Source organism: Anser anser (genome assembly GCF_964211835.1).
Source record: "Anser anser genome assembly, chromosome: 6".
Lineage (NCBI taxonomy): Eukaryota > Metazoa > Chordata > Aves > Anseriformes > Anatidae > Anser > Anser anser.
In genome coordinates, this window is record NC_139726.1 from 11,349,622 (window position 1) to 11,369,448 (window position 19,827).

The 19,827-nt window shown below is 46.2% G+C and overlaps 2 protein-coding genes across 3 annotated transcripts in view; both read right to left on the reverse strand.

The window, feature by feature from the left end:
- Nucleotides 1-3,574: 3,574 nt before the first annotated feature.
- Nucleotides 3,575-6,940, reverse strand: RPL37A (ribosomal protein L37a). Its single transcript, XM_083840957.1, has 4 exons — nucleotides 6,795-6,940; nucleotides 6,217-6,345; nucleotides 4,956-5,038; nucleotides 3,575-3,726 (listed from the first exon to the last, which is right to left on the reverse strand). The coding sequence occupies exons 1-4, from the start codon at nucleotides 6,795-6,797 to the stop codon at nucleotides 3,663-3,665; spliced, it is 279 nt and encodes a 92-aa protein (XP_083697083.1). The 5' UTR covers nucleotides 6,798-6,940; the 3' UTR covers nucleotides 3,575-3,662.
- Nucleotides 6,941-10,749: 3,809 nt separating this feature from the next.
- The window catches only part of SMARCAL1 (SNF2 related chromatin remodeling annealing helicase 1), a 35,220-nt gene continuing 26,142 nt past the window's right edge, over nucleotides 10,750-19,827 (reverse strand). For both annotated transcript variants that reach the window (XM_083840952.1, XM_083840953.1), the window contains exons 11-17: nucleotides 18,809-19,027; nucleotides 17,921-17,991; nucleotides 15,592-15,694; nucleotides 14,317-14,499; nucleotides 13,762-13,862; nucleotides 12,300-12,396; nucleotides 10,750-11,827 (exon numbers count right to left, since the gene is read on the reverse strand). In XM_083840952.1, the coding sequence (XP_083697078.1) occupies nucleotides 11,615-11,827; nucleotides 12,300-12,396; nucleotides 13,762-13,862; nucleotides 14,317-14,499; nucleotides 15,592-15,694; nucleotides 17,921-17,991; nucleotides 18,809-19,027 (987 nt within the window). In that variant the 3' untranslated portion in view covers nucleotides 10,750-11,614. The remainder of the gene's footprint in view (nucleotides 11,828-12,299; nucleotides 12,397-13,761; nucleotides 13,863-14,316; nucleotides 14,500-15,591; nucleotides 15,695-17,920; nucleotides 17,992-18,808; nucleotides 19,028-19,827) is intronic.

The following is a 19,827-nucleotide window of genomic DNA, read 5'->3' on the forward strand; positions in this document are numbered from 1 at the left end:
GAGCAGCAGCTGGGAGCTGGGACAACACATAAAAGCAGGTGGTGGCTTGCAGCCCGCTACAGCGGCCCTCACATCATACCCCAGCCCTGGTTGATTCTCCCGTTGGCCAATGTGCTGAGCTGTAAAACCAGCAACAAACTTCATCGCTAAGCTCCTTTCTTGCTAGGGAGAGACCTAGATATGTCTTCCAGGACAGGGCATGTCTGCCCCAGGAAGGTCACTCACCTGCACTCGTTGCTCCTGATTCTGGAGCAGCTGCTGTGAGTCTCCCTGGGGTGCAGCACGGAGAGAGAGACTTGGAGGAGCTCAGGAAGACAACGGGCACCTCTTGATCTCACACAGGGATGAAGGCAGCCAAGCATGAAGCGAGGCCACGACCTTTGCTGTTCGTGGAAATGAGAAATCACAGCAGGACGCGCTCCGTAAAAATGGTGCCCATCACTTTTAGCTGCCATGCTCTCACACAAAGCCAAAAGGGAATGCCTGCCTGCGGGCTGAGTTCACGCCAGCTCCGAGTCACAGCTTGCAGGAGGGGTCACCAACACCTGTGACTGAGGCTTCTCATCCCCATGATTACCAGTCTCTAATGTGCGATACAACGCCGCAACATCCTCCTAGGACATGCAGATGGTTTCGGCAGAGCGGCTTCAGAAGCTCCTGCCCGTTGACCACACACCTCCCTTCCCAGCCTCCCCACTCCCGTTATCCCTCCTCTTGGCGCAGAGCCCAGCTTCGGTCCAAAATCCTCACCCGGCTCTGTGCGAGGAGGGCGTGAAAAGCACGGGGCCGAGCAGCTCGGGGGGGGGGCGGACAGGTGAGCAGGGCCCCCCCTGAGGCGGGCAGGGAAGGGGGGGACGGGACGGAGGCAGGCGCAGCCCCCAGCCGCAGCGCGGCAGTGGCGCCCGCTGGCCGCTCGCAGCATCGCCCCGACCGCCGCAGCCCTCGGCTCCGTGCTCCCGGCTTCTGGCTCTCGACTTCTTGCCCTCGCCACCTTCTTCCCTGCCCTCACGCCGAGGAAAGGCGCTGAGGCGGCAGCCCGGAGGCTCAGAGGCACGGAAAGTTCCTGCTCGGGGGACTAGGAGAGAGCCACGGAGCTCCCGGGAGGCAGGACCAGCTCAAACACCAAACCCCGTCCTGACCCTGGCTTCCTATTTTCTTCCGCCCTCCGCACATACGAATCCCCAAGGGAATTAAGAGTTTTGTCAGCAGGAATAGACATCCCCTTCGGTAAGCTACCTGTGCCATCACGTAGGGAGATCCAGGTAGTGAAGATGTATCCCCTGCACCTGCTATTGAGTGGCTATTTCATGTCAGGTGGGAAGGCTTTAATCAAAACCATGTGCTTTAATCCTGGTCTGGGCATTGATGAGGAGAGCACAGACAGAAGGCAGTTGGTTGCGGAGCTGGTTGTGGCAGGAGCATCCCCACCAGCCTGCCCCTTCGTGCTGACAGTAGGGGCAGAGGAACTGCCCAAGAGCACAGGACGTGTCTAAGCCAGGGAGAGGCTGTTCCACGGGCTGCGCAGTACCTTTCTGCAGCAGAGGCACAGCAGTGACTTCCCTGAGCTGAGCCACAGCCATCGCCCCCATCACTGCAGGCTTCCGTGGAGTTTTGCTGCTGTAGAACCGTCTCATGCAGGCCGTGGTGGAGTTTTGTGCCTCTTCCACACCCTCACAGGGAAGGAACAGAAAAGCAGCATTTCCCCCCTCTTCTCAAACCCACTGCCCACAGTGCCTCCCTGTGGAAACAGCCGCAGAGCAACCCCAGCCCCTCAGAGCCCCTCGGGGGGGCAGCGCTGTGCACCCACAGCAGGTAACCTCTCCCCACGCACACCCCGCCTGTTATCAACGAAGGCTTTCATGTGATGATGCAAACCAAGTCATCAGCGCACACCCATGGTTTCATCACAGTTTTCTGAGAAAAGGACTCACATTTTAAACGAAGACACCTTAAGCGTAATGGAAAGTGTTTTTATTTTGATGCAAGTTAAACCACGTTGTCCTTGCTTGCTCCCCCCAAATGCTGCGAGGCACGGCAGCGTGCAAGCCTCCCCCATGGGAACGGAGACGGCTCACACGAAAAGAAAATTCGAGCTTGGAGGTGGCATCCCTAAGAGCTGGTTGGCACAGACCAGGACCAGCAGCAGCAGCACTCAGGGCAATGAGCCTGATTCAACTGACCCAGAGAAAGCTGCTGCAGACACATTGTGCAGAAAAGCAGCAGCAGAAATGAGTGCACCTGAGCTTTCTTAAACCCCCAGAGTTCCTTTGTAATCCTGCTACAAGATACACGAGAAGAATGGCAATGGCTTTCATCTCACATGTACAAAAATAAGCCATTTGCTCTGAGGGGGAGTCACCCATTGTCACCTCCATTTCAGCACTGGGTATCGAAACACAAGATTTTCCTTTAGTAAGGGAAGCTACAGCACTGAACTTAAAAAAAAACACAGAGGAAACAGGTTCAGGGATGCCAAATTCAAACTTCTGAGTTGCATGAAGACTTTTTGCAGCTTGAGAAAGTGCTCCTATGTAAGTCCTCTTCTGAATACAACTTTCAAAGACTTCGGGCTCGTTAATGACATTGTCTTACTGCCCAAATACATTTAAAGCTTAAGTTGGAGCAAGAGGACTCAAATATTCCTTACTATTTTTCTTTCAGCCGTTATCAAGGTTATTACCAAGACCTGTATTTTCTGATGTGTACTGTGAAGGACAAGAGAAGTGCTGCAGTGACCAAAAAGCCCAGACAAAACCAAGCTCATAATCCTGAACTAAATCAAAACTCACCTGACAAATCAACTGTAAAAAAAAAAAAATGTTCCAGTATCCCAAGCTTGATCATCTGAAGAGATGATTTGGAAGCAATCATTAGCCTAAACAGTGGCTTTTCCTCCAAAATTGATGGTCCCAGGAGTTGGCTCAACATGGAAAAGCATTGTTGCAATCTAGAACGGACTCAGGAACCTGAACACACAGAGACGAGAGCCCTGCCAGAACTAGGGAGAGCAAACCAATCACAGCATTTGTGTGCGCTGCTCTCGAGATCCGCACACAGCAGCAAACACCACGGGCTGAGGTAAGCCATCATCTGCGGCTGGCTCTGGGAATTAGCAGCACCAGCCAGCAGCAGAGGATGGCAGCTGCTCTTCATTCATTGCAGTCTCTGCCCCCAAGCCACGATGCTCTTTTCTCTCCCTGCAGCACTTGCACAGCTCTCCCAAGTCCTCCTCAAAGACCAACAGGAGAAGGCAGGCTGATGTTCCGCTTCCTCTCCTCTCCCTTTCCATCTGCCCGCTCCTCCACTCGTGTATTTGCTCTGTGCTATTCCTCTAGGCACCGACACCAAGGGCACATCAAGATGTGCCAGGCCTAAGTTCTCCTCGCTTTCACCTCAGCGCATTCAAGCAACAGAACCGGAGTATGCAATTGAATGGAATAGAAAATTGTTTTTTTAATGGCTTAACCAGTAATAAGAGCTTTTCCACTACTGGATAGAAATACGAATGCCTCCATAGTTATACCAATAAATACAATGCAGCAAGACAGCACCTTCCATAGAAAGATGAACATGATTCCACTCCACATCACCTTTTATTATTAAAGGGACAGATCTTGACAGTGGAGAAAAGCATGTTTCAGAAGGAGAGCAGGATGTAGCATCTACTGGTCCTTCAGTTCTTTCAGCCTTCTGATCGCAGATTTGACTGTCACTGCAGAGGTGGTGCTGAAAGAAGAAGCAGAGTCATTTGCACGCTGCAGCACAACAACCCGCACCAGTTATTTTTTGGACAAAGCACTAATCACTTCAAATAGTTCTCGCCCGACTGCATTGTCAACAGGAGGCTACCTCCACGCTGATTTTCCTGACAACAAAGCGTAGGCCCGTGCCTACAGAAGCGCACGCAGCTTCACAGCTCCATCTCAATCCAAATTATCCAGTCATCCGTCAACTACGCGCGCAAGAGCGTGGGCTGAGTCCTAGCGACTGTCGTGTGGGGTAACTGCGTCCCCTACCAGAACAGGAGGGGGCAAGGGGAGTAAAGATGGGGGGCATGCAAGGGCATCATCACAATAAAAACTGTAATGATTCAATTATTTTAGGAAAAAAAAAAAAAAGGAAATTTTATTTGGAGTAAACCTGATTTCAACTATTGCACCTGTTTCTCTGAACTGGAAAGGCTACTGCAGTAACCACAAAAAGCGCTGCTTAAACTCCAAAATAAGAGGTAAGAGTGTCTTTCCACAGCTACGCTCTTTCTACAGCCAAAAGAACCAAGGGAGGAAAAATACTCCCCAGATCAAAGACAATAATGTATTACAGGCTGTCAAAGATTTTTTTTTTTTTTTTAGAATAGATTGGAAGGAGAGCTGTCAGGTCTCAGCCATGCAGCCTATTCCACCCAGAGAACAGCTGAATGGATCAGCCTTCACCTCTGCTCCTTTCCTTCCAACATCACCAGACAACCGGCCCACTCAGAATACTTCGTACACGCAAGAACGATCGTTTGCATCTCCAGTAAGCGATGTTACTACAGCAGAGCCACAAGAGAGACTGCTTAGAAACAAATGTTTGCTTCCCCATTTGCAGATGTTTGGATTTCTTTATTTCAAGTTTAGGAAAAGATTCAGAGATTGCTTTAAAAAAAAAAAAACAAAACACTGCTTCGATAAAGTCCAGAGAGATTATGAAATTCTGGGAGGATATACCAAAAACAGCAGTAACTTCATGGCTGAAATGCAGTATTGGCAAAAGCTGCACAACAGATACTGAGAAGAACAGTAAGTGCTTCGCAGTCTGATCAAATTTTATCAACAAAATTGAGAAAAAAAACATCACTAATTCAGTACGGATCTACTTAACGGTTAGCAGATTATAGTTATGTATTTTTTTTTTTTAAAAATCCCTCAGTTATATGAAAATGAACACCAATAGAAACTTCTTTATTGCCTTACTTGTAAGTCCAGGCACCACCAGCAACTGTCTTCATGCAGGATCCACAGTGCCAGATACCAACAGCCTTCCTCTTCATTTTGGTCTGTAACAAAAGAGAAAAAATATGCACTCTCCAACAGCTGTAAAACCCACAAGACCTCGTGCTGCCATCCTAACAGCCAACTTCAGGTGAGTAGTGCAGCATCACACCACAGCGCTGCCTGTAACGCTGTGCTAAAACACACAAGGATCAGAGGTTTTCATCCCGATTCCTCAAAACAGAGTCCATCCGAAATATTTTTTTATTCAGGTATGGAATGGAAAGGGGTTATTTCTAAATGCACCATCAAAAATTCAGCTTTTCAAAGGAGAAAAAAATATTAAGGAGTTATACTGGTAATAACAATTGATATTTTCACCTGGTATTATGACCAACATAGCACTGCTATTATGTGCCCTTTACATCCCAGGATTGCTCTGAACCAGCTGCCCTTTGAACGGCACCTAAGGAGTAGGCACTTAACTCTTTTCACCTGGGGAAGTCTCCATCATCTTGCAAAGATGACAATGGGTTTGCCTAGACCTACATTGGACTTCTCTATTCAGATGGAGATACCAATGTTCCCACTTCACATATGAAAGCCATAAAGTATAAAAAGCAGATAGGAAATTTTACAGTTTTCTAGCCACTCAAAGATACCTACTTTACAGGTATCAACAGTCTGGGCAAAGAACAAGCTGCTAGGCCTCTCAAGCTGTAAAAGCCAAATTCAAGTGAATTGTGCTCACACACATGAACGATTAAGACTCCTTATCAGTAATCATTCCCCATCCAGAGCTATAAAATATACACAGATGTAAGTAACCAAGTTCATTCGAAGTTGTAAGCAGGAAGAGTGAGGTCCCTTCCTCCCCAGGTATGCTGTAAAGTTCATGAAGGAGAAAATAAAAAAAAAAAAAAGCCCAAGTCATGCCTTAATTATCAGGATAACAGATGCATTTTGTGAATTCTGCCAGGTCTTTTTATCAGATACACAGTCTGGCAATATTACCATCCTCTGTAATGAAATAAAGATTTGTTTCCATTTAACTACCAACCCCGCATTCACCTGAAATGCCTACTAAGTCCTTTTATTTTATAAGGTAACCTGATGTTCACAAAAAACTATTTATTTTCCTTAAGCTAGTCAAGCAGAAAAAATCCGGAAGCAATACATTTCAATTCTAACATCAATAACAGGACAATTTTTAAGTACAGCTGCAGGAACCAAGGTGCCTCACCTTGCCGCAGAAGGAGCAGGTATACTTGGCGTGCTGGCTAATTTCAATCTTCTTCACCATCTTCCTGAGGGACGCACCGTACCGGGTACCATATTTACCCACAATCCCCACCTTCTTGGTGCGCTTAGCCTGTCGGGGAGGCAGAAACCACAGGATCAGGTCCAGGCTTACCCAGCTCACCGCCTGCCTCAGCGGCTCCTCTCACAAACGACACCCAAAGCGCTCAGCAGTCCCAACCACCACGAGTCCCAGCGACCGAATCACCTCGTACCACCGCGGACACGGCGTTGTTTGGTTAAATCTCAGGGGCTTACGCTGCCACAACCCCCCCGACTCCGCCAGGGCCAGGGCCAGGGCCAGGGCCACCCCCCCCCCCCCGGCCTATCTGGGAGCCGTGCACCGCCAACCCCGGGCCCGGCCTCCTCCCCCCCCGAGGCCTCCGCTCGCTGCTCCCCCAGCGCCTCCCCGCCCGGAGCCTGCCCCCCGCCCTCATCGTTCCCCGCGCCATCCTCTGGCCGCGCCCCGCGGCCCCAGCGCGGCGGATGGCTGCGGATGGCGGCGGCCCCGTCCCCGCTCACCATCTTCCTGCCCGGCGCCGCCGCGGAGAAAGAGAGAGAGACGCAGGGCGCATGCGCGGGGTGAAGCGGCGCCGCCGGAAGTGAGGAGCGAGGGCAGGGAGGCCGGGCCCGGCGGCGGGCTTGTCTGCACCGCGTGGGGGTGTGAACTCTATGGTGTCCCCTCCTGAGGGGGCTCAGGGGCGGCCGGGCCCCGGTGAGGGGTACCCCGTAGCGCCCCTGCGAGGAGCCCAGATTTGGGTTAAAAATGGGGTGCAGCAGCCCCGGCCGAACGGGGTGGGAGGGCTGGGGGTCACCTTCACCCCACAGAGGGCACAAAGGCAGCAGAGGCGCGGCGCTTGCCGCCACCCACCTCAGTTAGTGTCGTTATTTCACAAAAACAAGCACCAGGTAGCTGTCGGAATAAAGAGGATCAGCAAGCTAAGCTGCAGGTGTAAAAGGAAAAAAAAATAAAACAAAGGAGAACAAATTCTGACCTTAAGACACAGCAGCCCTAAAAAGCAGAGGTTTCAAAACGCCCAGCTCGCATGCCTGTATACCTGTGATTCCTTCACGCGCCACCCCAAATCGGTATAAATGGCCCCAAACCTCGCTGCAGGTGGAGGGGGTTCCCCAAACCCCAGCAGTGTCCCCCCAGCTCCACAAGACACCCATGCTGCCCTCAGCGAAGCACAAAGCGCACAGCCCAGCGCAGGGAGGGATTTCTCAGCAGCCGTACGCAACGCAAACGCAGCCCGCTGCTCCTAACAGGATTAACCACCCATTAACCTCCATTAGGAAATATAATCTGGTTAGCCTGAGAGCTTTTTAATGCTCCAAGCCAGCTGCAATTCCTCACAGCCCCGAGGAGGGAGCCCAGGCGGCTGAGCCCACCTGCCGAAACCATGCCCAGGCACTTTTTGCAGGTGCATTTCTCCGCCTGCCCCCCGCCGTAGGGCTGGAGGCACAGAGGTGCGGGTGGTGCCTCTGCTGAGGGGTGAGTGCTTTGTTCTGGCAGTTTGAACACTCACATTTTTAATTCCTTTTCTCCCGTGCTGAGATCCCCGTTTGTCCCCGCATACTCTCCTCCAGTTTGCACGAGCCTTCCTGGGCAGCGGTGGGACACAGCGGTGCTCCAGATGAGGGCTCAGCGGGGCTTTAGGCAACAGCGTTTATATCTCCCTCTGCTGAGTCAAAGTCTCATTCAACACATCCTAGGAATATATTTACCCTTTTCAGAACCTCATCATAATGATGACTCACGGGATACATCTTCAGTACCAATGTATTAAAAAATATATATATAATAAAAAGTTCCTTTTGCTGCTTTGTGACTGTTTGGTTAGAAAATAAAAACAAAAGACAGCACACCCAGGACTGAAGACCGAGGACTGCTCTCTAGTCTGTATTTACAGAGTTAAGGGTGGCTGTGACAATACAGTCCACAGTCATATCCTTCACCTACAGTTATTACAGACAGCTCTGCCAACAACAAAATGCAACCCTCTCACACTACAGCCTCTTCCAGCACTGCCAAAATAAACGCATATTTCCAAGTGACTGGGAAATGGATGGGTGCAGACAGGCCGGCAGAGCTCCCAGAGCTTTGCCTTGTCAGCCTACCACCTTGCCTCTTCGGCACGTCCCAGGCTGTACAGCTTCACATACTGATGTAGTAGTTCAAACTGCTCCTTTTGATTGCTCAAGTACCCGTTGTCTCTCGTCGGGCATCCTTCCTGAAAATGTCACCCCAGTAACATGCTCCAAGTTCCAAGCTCAGCTCCACTGCAGTAGCAGAAAGGCTGCAGTTGTGAGGCTGAATCTGGAAGGGCTTTCAGTCTATCCAAACACACACAAAGTTATCAGATAATTGTGGTTGCTCTAGTAGTGTCTCTTCCTTGTCTGGAAGAGTGGTCAGCATGTTTGTCACTTCCATTTGTACTGACAGCATGAAGACGTTTGGCTACATTAGGTCAGGCAGGAAACAGTCTTCCCAAGGAAATACAGAAAACAAAACAAACGGTAAGAACCATAGAAGACATCCTACTGAAAAGGTGAAGGCTGTAGGCCCAGAGGAAGCCCCAGGTTTCACAGACCTTGCCATGTTTCATTCCATCTACATTACTGCGATTTAAAAATCAAGGCTATAGTGTCTTTGATGGGCAAATGTAAGAGTCCCTAAAGTACTGCACACTCCTGAGCCTGCCTGTAGGTCTCACTGGCAACCTGCACACTACCTTGTACAGATTCTCATCAGCAAGCCTTGGAGGTCCTGTCGAAGCCTCCTGGCAGCATCCCAACCACCTCCTCATCATATTAATGACAGACTAATGGTATAATTGGGCTAAGGCACGCACAATTTTTCCAATCCCTTGATGTAACGACTAAAAGCACTGCGCTTCAAGATTCTTCTCCCTTTTTTCATCTAGTACAGTTAAAGTGAATCTCAAGTGTACTTGAAGAGCCTTTGTAACTCTACAGCAATCCAGCTGAGATTTTATGGGTCCTAACAAAGAAAGAGTGCACCTAGCATTCTTCTAACAGGGCTGGGACTTATCAATATATGGGTAAGATAAATTGAGTTTATGAGAAGCAGAATTCTCCAAGGGTACTCTCAGATTTCAGAAAAATACTGTTTTGAAGTAGCTATAGCTTTACGAGGAGGAAGAGAATTACTCCTATAGGAGATGACATTATGGGTACACAAATAATGTCTTCCATTTGTTTTTCAGCAGGCAGATGGCAACATTTCTCACCCCTTACTCAGAACTACCTTCTCTGCAAGTAGAAAGATCATGTGTCCTAGAAACAGATTAAATACTCCACATTCAAGAAGGAAGCCATTTAAAAGTGTTTAGAAGTGTGTATTTATCTCCTGGCCAACTGTTGGCACAAGAGAAATGATGTTTAGCTCCCACTCTCAAATCCAGAGACAAAACACTTCCCACAGCTGGCCAGTCACACGATCTCTGGTCCTATGCCTCTTCACTTGTACGCACATCAAAGCACCTTTTGCAGTCATGAATGAAAAGCGAATCTCTACCCAGCACAATTGCAAACACAGCCTGTAGGGCATTTCCATGACGACACTTGCTGAAAACGGGATAATCGAACCCTTTGAAGCAGGAAAAAAAATATCACACTTACTATCAGCTTGATCTTGTAGCACAACCCTTTTTGTCCTCAACCACGGAAGAGAGGGCTTTTGGCCACTGTCTGCTATCCATCTGTACACAGTCAAGCATGCTGCCTGCACAGCACATTAGCTCCTGGCCTCCAGAAGCTAAATGTAAGCCTTTAGTTTGCTATTTCCCCACCGTTGTCCCACAGATTATGGCTGTAAAATATATCTAACTGGTACCTCTGACATTTTATCTTCTCCTGAACTCCCTGGTCACATTTGTACAACACTAGCTCGTTTCCAAGTATCTTCCAGTATTACGATCAGAACTGGGAAAGACATGAATCTCTTGATTACGTTACGCTGCACTGGCAACAATATTCACACACAAAAAGACAACCATGCAGCAATGCCTGAAAAGACAAGTCGTGATAAACGGAAATTTGCCTTTATACCAAGCCCGCATTAAAAATGGCCTCTAGAATTTTTGTTGAGCCATCACAAACCAAAAGTATCACCACGTCAAGCAACAGTGCTGCTTTTGGCAGTCTCAATGTAACCTGCACAGAGCTGTAAGAGGAGTGAATAACAGGTCCTAACCACCCTGAATATCTCGGGCATTAGCTGTTGAGTCACCTCTAAGCAAAGTATCATGGGAGCTTCCCTTTTGAAAGCTAATGTGTTTTGGAAGGCACAAAACAGAGCATCGCCAGACAAACCAAACCTTTTGGCCACTGTAAATTTAAAAAAAAAATCCACCACACTAATATCCCCACTACATCATGTACTTTTCAAACTCAAGAACCAAATGGGAGACGAAATTGTAAAACAGAAAAGGCACCGGAAACTTGGGAAACGTGAGTTAAAACAACTTTTTATTTAAGCAATTCAACCCAGAATCAGCTTCCTACAAAAACAGAACAAAAGTCTGCACGTCCTCCTCTCCTCACTCATCTGTGGAAATGAGTCTCGAGTCTTAAAGAAAACACACACACACATGTTCCCCTAACCAGTCTTAATCCCTGACAGCAAGTGCAGGCTTCACTCTCCACTGAAATGAGGATGTGCCGTGGAGTAGGTCCTAAGATGCAGAGGACGAGGCCAGAGATCAGAGTGCTCATGCAGACCTGTGCCTAACAGGCAACACACGCTAGCAGGCAGTTACACTACTTGGTTTCAAGCTATCAACTGCTCTGCAGAGACACAAAATCTGGGTCTCTCCCTCTCCCCCACCTCCAAAAAATGCTAAGATCTGTCTAGATCCCAGTTTCTTTTCTCCTCACTACTCAAGTGAATACCAGAGACAGTTCGTGAGGGCCTGTGAAGTGACTCCTAAAAATACAGTCTAAGCTTCTTGGAGACGGAAGGCTCCGCAGTTGCTCGGGCACTAGTTTTCAGAACAGCTCTGCAATGTGGACAGCCAACAGTTACCTGCTTTATAAATGAAACAGCTATGGAAGATGACTTACTAAAACAAAGCAGCATGCTACTTGCCCATGGCCACTCAGTCATCAGCAGAGGCAGGACTGCAAGACCTGCAGGCTGCCACGTGCGCACTACTCATCCGTCATGCTGTCCGACTGCCTTCTCATCCTTTGAGATGAAACACGCTAGAGATACAAAAAACAGTCTTTTATTTCTGAAAATTCAAATATAATACTTGATTCCTTTTGTTTTTTTTTTTATATTAAAAAAACTGCTAGCCACCTTCTCTTTTTTTTTTTTATGTTACACTTTCAAAAAACTCCTCAATACGCCGCTTTTTGGGGGAACTCACTGAACACCCCTCTTCTTTTGTGTCTTGAAAGGCACTGCCGGAGTCAAACTCACAGCAAGCATCAGCTGCTTCCAAAAGCAAAAGTTCATCATCGTCATCTCTGCAATCAGAGAAGGTCCTCTGGAAAAGTTCATAGATGGTCTTCTGCTTTGGATCTGGCTGAGAAATTAGAACAGGCAGAGTCTGTATATGCATTGTCACATACAATGAAAGTAAGCAACAATCAAAGGGCAGTCCCATGGCCCTAGATACGTCACAGCTTTACCAGCCCATAAAGAATTCAAGCCCAAAGGGGATACGGCTATACTTGGGTGCTGGAATGCAGTAGGACTTCAGACCTGGCTGAATCTGAACTCTATACAAAGTCACATGCCATTACTTCTCATCAACAAAAGGCAGATATGCAAGAGGCTGTGATGTCTTTAATGAGAAGGAAAGCAGGGTTGGGAACTCTCTGGAAAGTCCAAGTCAAGTTATCAATCCAGGGAGGAGCTGGAGCATCTGACCTCTGACATTAAAGGCAGAACAGGTGCGAGGTCAGACTGCCAGTCACCTGCAAATCTAGAAATACACAATCCAAAATGCATTCAGCCTCTCCCAGGGACCTCTGCCATTCCCTCAGGTCAGTTACCTTGGGATAGTAATTGGTGGATTCAGCTGTACTGGAAAAGTTCGTTTCCGAAAGACCAGCTTCCCCCAGCACTTTTATTTTCTCTTGAATCATTGGCCTAGGAGAGAAACAGATATTATTGAAAGGAAGAAAATAACATGCCAAATTCCATGATCCATTGGGAAAGACACTGTCATTTACTATGTGTAGATGAAAAAAAAAATATAACAGGGTATAAAGATGGCTTTTCTACCAAAGCTCATTAGCTCCTTAACCTGCCCTAGTATTGTTTATGACGATTGTATACTGTTTTGGGATATCAATCAATCTAAGGAAGCATCGATCCAATTTAAACGAGAAACAAGAAGAGGATGTGATTTCAGGCTATAAATATTTGGAAGGGTCGCGTATCCAAGAGAGAAAGTAGTTGACTGTGGCAACACTAACGGTATGAAGTCAGAACAAGAAGATGCAGGTAAAGGGAGCCATAATAGCCTGTTGTCCAAGGCAAGCAGTGGTAATCCTCATCAACAGATGCATCAGCATTTCTGGGGTACCTCCCAACGTACTGCAGGAGGAATAATCCATCACTGGCCCATGAGGTCTAGTGAGGTCCCAACTGCACCTCCACACTGGACACTTTGAAAGAGGCAAAGGCCACAGCACAACAACACGTTTACCAACATAGCCTTGTCTTTTTGTTCTTTTTCTTGCTTTTAAAACGGATGCTACTGTCCTTATTTGAAGAGCCATACTTCCCTCCAGTTAAGCATTAACGACTGCCTGGACAGCATTTCACAAATAAAGGCAGAATTACTGTCATTAAATTTCCGTGAAACGTGGGCGACACTTTAGTTTCCAGATCCCTTCATTGTAGGGTTATAATTATTTGCCATCATGATATTCTGGGAACTGCACAAGTTCACTTACTCCATTTGCTCCTTTAAATGAGGTAATAAAGAAGTAATTTTGGACTTTAAATGAACCAGCTGGTAGATTATTTCTTTTCATCATTTGCAGGTCAGTTCCCTCGCAGCATTAAGGATTCCCCAGATCCTCCATTCCCCCAGGATGTCAGATTCTCCAGCCACAAGGACTGCTGCACACTGATAGCTCTTACTGCAGCCCACAAGGCTCAGACCCCATTTCCCCAGAGTTGGGTCAGTAGCACTTCTTTAATCCATCAAAGGGCTCACTGAAGAGCCAAGAGGAAAGCAACAGTGCAGTCCTCCTCTACAGCTCCCTGTCCAAGCACTCAAATGGACAGATTGCTCAGTGACTACTTTCATTCCTCCTCGCTTATCACCCACTTAATTATATCCACTGTGGCCAGGCCATGTCACCCACTCACAACTGGTTGGCAATTGCTGCTCCTCCCCTTGCAGGCAGTGGAGATCAGCACTAACATTAAGCAACTTACATCACGTGTGACAGACTGAAAACAGGCAGTAGGAGAATCAAAGCGTCTCCCTCCACTTCCTACCATAAGAAGTCATCTGCTGTGCCTCTAGCCACCAGATAGTGGACGTTAACAGAGCTGGTCTGTCCAATTCGATGTGCCCGATCTTCTGCTTGCATCAAAACCTTTATGTAAAAAAACATGACAAAGACAATTAATTGAGAGCTGCAATGTCTAAGAAATAAAAATGCTAGAGAACATATGTGGCTGTGATTAAGGGAAATAGATAATCAAGCTAGGAAAAAATCTACGCTCTTTGCTTGGAAACGAAACTGGGGGGTCAGCATTGATGATGGCCCCGTTCAGATCTTGGCTGGGTGAGGGGAGCTGTTGAGAGCTTTGTCAGGTTAAGAAACAGCATGTTTCCCTTTCACAGTCTTCTCCAGCCGGCAAGCAGTATAACCAGCCACGCTGACTGGTTACAAGCCCAGGCAGCTGGTGGTGCACTGACAACTAGCCACCAGAGAGAGAAAGAGAAGAACCCTAGCGGAAATCCCCTGCCCATCACATCTCCTCCCAAGAGCCAACATTTCTGCTCTCCAGGCAGCATCCAGCCCCTGACACTTCCAGGATACATACCCCTGGATTCCAGAAGAGCTCTGCAAACACCACCAGGTCCGCAGCAGACAATGTCAGGCCCATGTTCGCGGCAGTGAGGGACAGAACGGCCACCACCTGCTTCTCTGACAACTGGAACTTCTGGCACAGAGACTGCCGCTCAGCTGAAGACGTGGAGCCATCAATGCGGATATATTCAACACGCTGAGAAAAGGCAGAGAAAGAAGATAGTACTTAGCAGCCTTGTGTCCCCTTTCCTGTCTTCTCCTTCCATATTTTAGTGGATTCCATTTCCCTTCCCCATGCCAGAACCAAGAAAGTTAAAAATGTAACTCTTGTCTTTTTAAAACCTTTCACCATTTTAAGGCACTGTAGCTCAGCGTGTCACGTACTTCCCCTCTGTCAACATCTGCCTTGCTCCTCTGTCCATTGCTCCCACACTGATCCTGAGCAACAGGAAGGACAGCAACCAGCTGGCAACTCAGGTACAGTGGAAAGGGAAGCAGCTTAACAAAAAGCAGAATATTATCTGCACGCTGATGTTACAACCTTTCCAGCCTCAAGTCTTCCTCTGTTTACAATAGAGGGAGATGGGATCTTACATATCGCAGTTGTTCCTCAGGAGAGGCATGATAAACTTGGATGATGCAGGGCTGTAATTCTTCATGGTCAAACCTCCTTGCTTTGCTGGACAATGCTGCCACAGAGGCAAAGTCACCATTGCCACTGTGTTTATAGTTTGAAATATTAACTTAAACCATCCTTCACACTGCCCCAACGTGACCCAGAAGTCTTTAGTAACATCCACAGAAACCTGTCGTGAATAATGAGCGAAACACTTTTGAAGTCAGTGACAACTGCTCAGGTATAGCAGGTCCCCTTACAGCATGCCAGTTCAAAACCACAAGAGACCATAGACTCAAAGGAAAGAAGCCAAAGCTGGGCTTGGGTTGTTACCTTCTCCATCTCTGAGGAAAGCCAGGAGGAAAAAGTAGAGAGAGCCACACAGCGTAACACTCCTCCAGGAATTCACAAGCTCCAGGGCAGATGATGGAGATCAGTACAGAACACTGAATACAACAAAAGCCATTCAGCTAATATGAAGTGCATCCCGTGCTGCACTCCCCCTGACAGCTCAGCTCCCTTGGTGAAGGGCACATTCAGAAGCACAGCAAGTAGAAATCATCTCTGCCCCTAACTTTAAAAACTAGCTGACCAGCCATAACTCTGGGGAGCTCTTAAGCAGCTGTGAAGCTGGAATAGTGATAAAGTTGAGAAAACTCAGTTGTTACTTACTTTCTTCTCCAGCTCTTCAACTATTGCATCCAGCACTATCTTGTGATGAGCAAACACCAGGAATTTATCTTTTCCACTTTCTAGTAACTCCAAGATGTATTCTCTATATGAAAGAGGGGAAAAAATGAATTATATGCTGAGAGAATACAGACTTTGCCCAAAACAGATTTTAAAGAAACTTTTCATCCTACAAAAACTAGGAAATAGGTTAGCATAAAACGTTGCAGTAAAATGCAAGTAGCAAGTCAAGCCTCCTACAGATTGAAAAAGATATAACATGAAAATCCACTCATTTTTCTTCATCCCAGCTGGACAGCTGCCTACATTTGTACTTGTATATCACTGAGAATCAATTTATTGTCTCCTACCTGAATCATGACACCCCAAACCAAGGAACAGGAATTGCCTGTGCTTTTTGACTAGTCCATCCACCCTTCTGAATTTCTGACTTTTGCACGATCACAATACATTAAACTAATCTGTACACAGTGTTTACTCAGGACTGTTTTTATTTTAGAACAATAAGTGTCTAAATGCATGCATCAGGGTATTGTAAAAACATTTTTCTTGTAAGGGTTCATATTAATATTTACTACAGCTTAACAACCTATATACATCAGCTATTTCCAGGAACCATCCATATGCATATAGGCTAAGGACAAACAAAAGGCAACTAGATTCATTTCAAATCCAGTTAAACAGTGTTAATTAAATCAAAACGTCTGGCATGTGCCATGGACTAATCACATGCATACCAGCTGAGTACCAAACACATGTCTATCTAGTAACTTGTGATACAACTAGGTCAGCTATAAACTAGAGCTCGAAAAACATCTAAAATCCTAATATTTGTAAGTAAATACAGCAACAGCCTTCAGAGTAGATTATAAAAATGCCTTCTTTTCTTTGGAACAGCAAAGTTGTTGCACGACCAGGAATACCAAGTTCTTCGCTAAATACAACACAGCTTAGGCCAGCAGCAACTGGCAGACAACACCAAATAGGATTTCCAGCACCATACTAAGATGGATCAATCCTTTGCAGCCAGCTCCCTGGATTCTGTGATGTTCAGACCCCAATTACAGAACATAATTTAAGAAAGAAATCTCGGAGTGGGATTGCTGGGTTTTAAAGTAAAACAAATATCAAAGTGAACATTCAGTGTAGCAAGCAGATGCCAACAAATTCCAATTATTTTATAGCTCACCCCCATATATCCAGTTACAAAGTGGTTAGTCATTTCGGTGACTCCGCAGAGCGGCAATGGAAACTGTCATCAAGGGTAAGGAAGGGGAGGTGCTAATGTTCATACGACAGCACCATTAGCTAGAGGGAACTGTACATTAGCACCTTGTAATATCTGATACTTTAAATGCTACTAAACCCTAGAAAAAAGTGGACTAGCTCCTACTCCTCAGTGCCTGCAGAGTCAAGTAAACAACACTTTATGGTTTTATATTCAGTTCACACTTGCAACTGAATATAAAAGGAAGAAACTCTACTAACTGTTCACTAACACAAAAGGAAGAAAGTCCTCTACAGAAACGAGAGCTGGGACTCTGAAGTGCAGTTCTGTGCCAAACAGACGGATTTTGCAGCAAGGTCTGAGATTGTGAAATCAGCGCACATTAGCTGGTCCTTGCATTCAGAGGGCTGTGGAAAAGTAAACTGTTTTCATGTTATTAGCATGCTTATTAAAAAGTCCTGTTAAATGGCCTAAAGCAACTCCTTTGCAGTCCCGGCAGAAAGGGTAAGGATGAAACAGCATGGAAAGTCACAGAAGGAAATCATTCCTATGGAAGACAGTTAAAAGCACATCTATGAGAGAACTTTTGCTACTGAGGTCCCATGTGAGCTCTGTGGAAGAGCCAACTCCAGTAGTGGCTGTGACACCCTTAGAGAACAATATAACTAAAGCTCAGACCATCTCATAAGCTTTTTGGCTCAGGGCTCTTGCTGCAGTACTACTGCAGTATTTGTTTTCTCAAATTCTGTTGATACTTTTAGTTTCATTACTCCACCCCTCCTTAAATTGAAATAGGGTCTGGAGCAGGGAGCTTGATCCAAGTCCCAAACACCAAGTAATTTCAGACAGTTCAAATGACACAGTTTAGAACCATATCTGGAATGAAATCAGAAGACTTGTTCAGCCCAGGAATTCTGAGAGAAGAAAATGTTTAGTGCATTGTAATTAAAATCAATTTTTTTTAAGCTGGCTTGAGGCTATGCTTCATGTCCCTGCACTGTTATCTCTAAGGCACCATTTTCCTGTTCTCAGCGGAAAAACACATTTTACTAGGCAAGAATGAAGCAGTGACATGCAGCTTACACGACTGAGTGGATTTTAGCTTCTGCTGTTCTGTTGTAGAAGAGGAGGAGAGCTTCTTTCTCCTGTTGTTTCTGCAGAGGGAAAGAAAAATAAATTTGAGTCCAAGAAATGGCTTTTCTACCGTCTTGCTTACAGATTTGGAATGTCTGTTGCTGCCCATATACACTTTGTTAGCAAAAAAAAAAATCAGCCTAAAAACATGAAACAAAAGGGGATTGGAGGGGGAAGTCTACACACCACTGGGCATGGCAGATACTCACACTCCTACTTCTGACACCTCCATTCCTATCTCCCACTCAACTCCTACAAGTTGAATGACAAGCATAACACAAATGCAGTTTTAGTTGATAAAGCATTTCCCAACTAAAATGGCAAGGAAAAACTCCCAGGTTATTACAGAACTGTATTAAAAATCTAGGCATCTAGAAAATGCTTTTGCCATCCATAGAAGAAAAAATTGCAAAAATCCAGTCTTCACATTTTTGGCTACTGCTGTACTCTGCAACTCAGCTTCAACAAGGCTGTGTTTGTACACGGAATGGAATTATAAGGCACGACAGAAGAGTAAATAGAGTCAAAAGAGGTACATAAGGCAATTACAGGGGACTAACAAGAAGAAAGAGAGAATAAATGGTATTTGACACAAAGGGATAAAGCAGACCACTTAAAAGGAAAAAAAAAAGCAGATCTGTTTTGAGTTGTTTAAAACTGCCTTGAACAGTCTTCCACTGTGCCATTGCATGGGGTGTGGCTCTGACTTTCCTTGGAACACAGGACACTGTTTTTCCACTGATGTTTTTAATTTGATTTAACAAAAAACATCTCCTAATCTGAAAAATAAAGGCACCTGAAATACCAACACTGCATCATGAAAATAGTTTGACTTACATTTCCATATCCTTTGGCCATCTTCTTTGCTTCAACTGCCAAGGCAGCTTTGGTCTTTGCATTAATGCCTTCAGGAGACACCACAACCATTTTGCGTTGCTTTGCTGGAAGCTGGGAAAGCACATCTGATTTAAGACGTCGTATCATGATGGATTCTTCCAGTAAAATTTTCAGTTCAGCTAAATTGGATGATCCAGAGTAGTCCCAACCCCACAGCATCTGGGAAAGACCAAAGCAGTTATCAGCATCAAACTTAGAACAGACTGGCCCTCCTGGTCTGCAGGTGATTCAACAATGGAATAAACTTCCAGGGAAAATGGATAAAGAGAGAACTCAGTGATCAGTAGGACGAGAGATTTGGTAAAATCGGTGGTAAAATAGAAGGGTACAAACCCACCCAACAAGAGAAGGCTACTTATCAAATTCTTTTTCTCCTATCTAGAAGTATTCAGGGAGGTGCAGGAAAGAGGCCTACAGAAAAAGGTAGAGATGCTTACCACAGCCCTGTGCCCTGGTATTCATCCTTACCCAGCAAGGTGTTTCTGCTCTCCACCTGTAGCTTTGGGCAGGCCTGCAGAACTCACTGCAGTTCTGCGCACATGGATGTACCTCAGCTCTACGCTGAAAGACAAGCATCTGTAGCAGCATGAGGGCAGGCATCCTTAATGCAAATGCCTTCACAGAAATGTTACACTCATCTGACACACCTAGTAAATGTTGAGGCAAAATCGCCTGCTTTCCACCACGACCCGTCTCTTCATCTGCTTCCTGCCATACTCAGGTTCTGCCATCATCGTCTTTGGCTCAGACTCAAGCAGATCATAAATAAATGTTGGTCTAAAATACATCATTCAAAGCATTGTCTCCTCAAAGTATTATCACTTCTAAGCTCCTCTAAACAAACCCTTCGTTTTTTCCACCTTGAAGCACTTGCCTCTGAACCTGCCCTGTTCTCCAACATCCTGCGCACGGACAATATTTAACTGTTCAATTAACCCCAGCTCATCACTTCTCCTCCT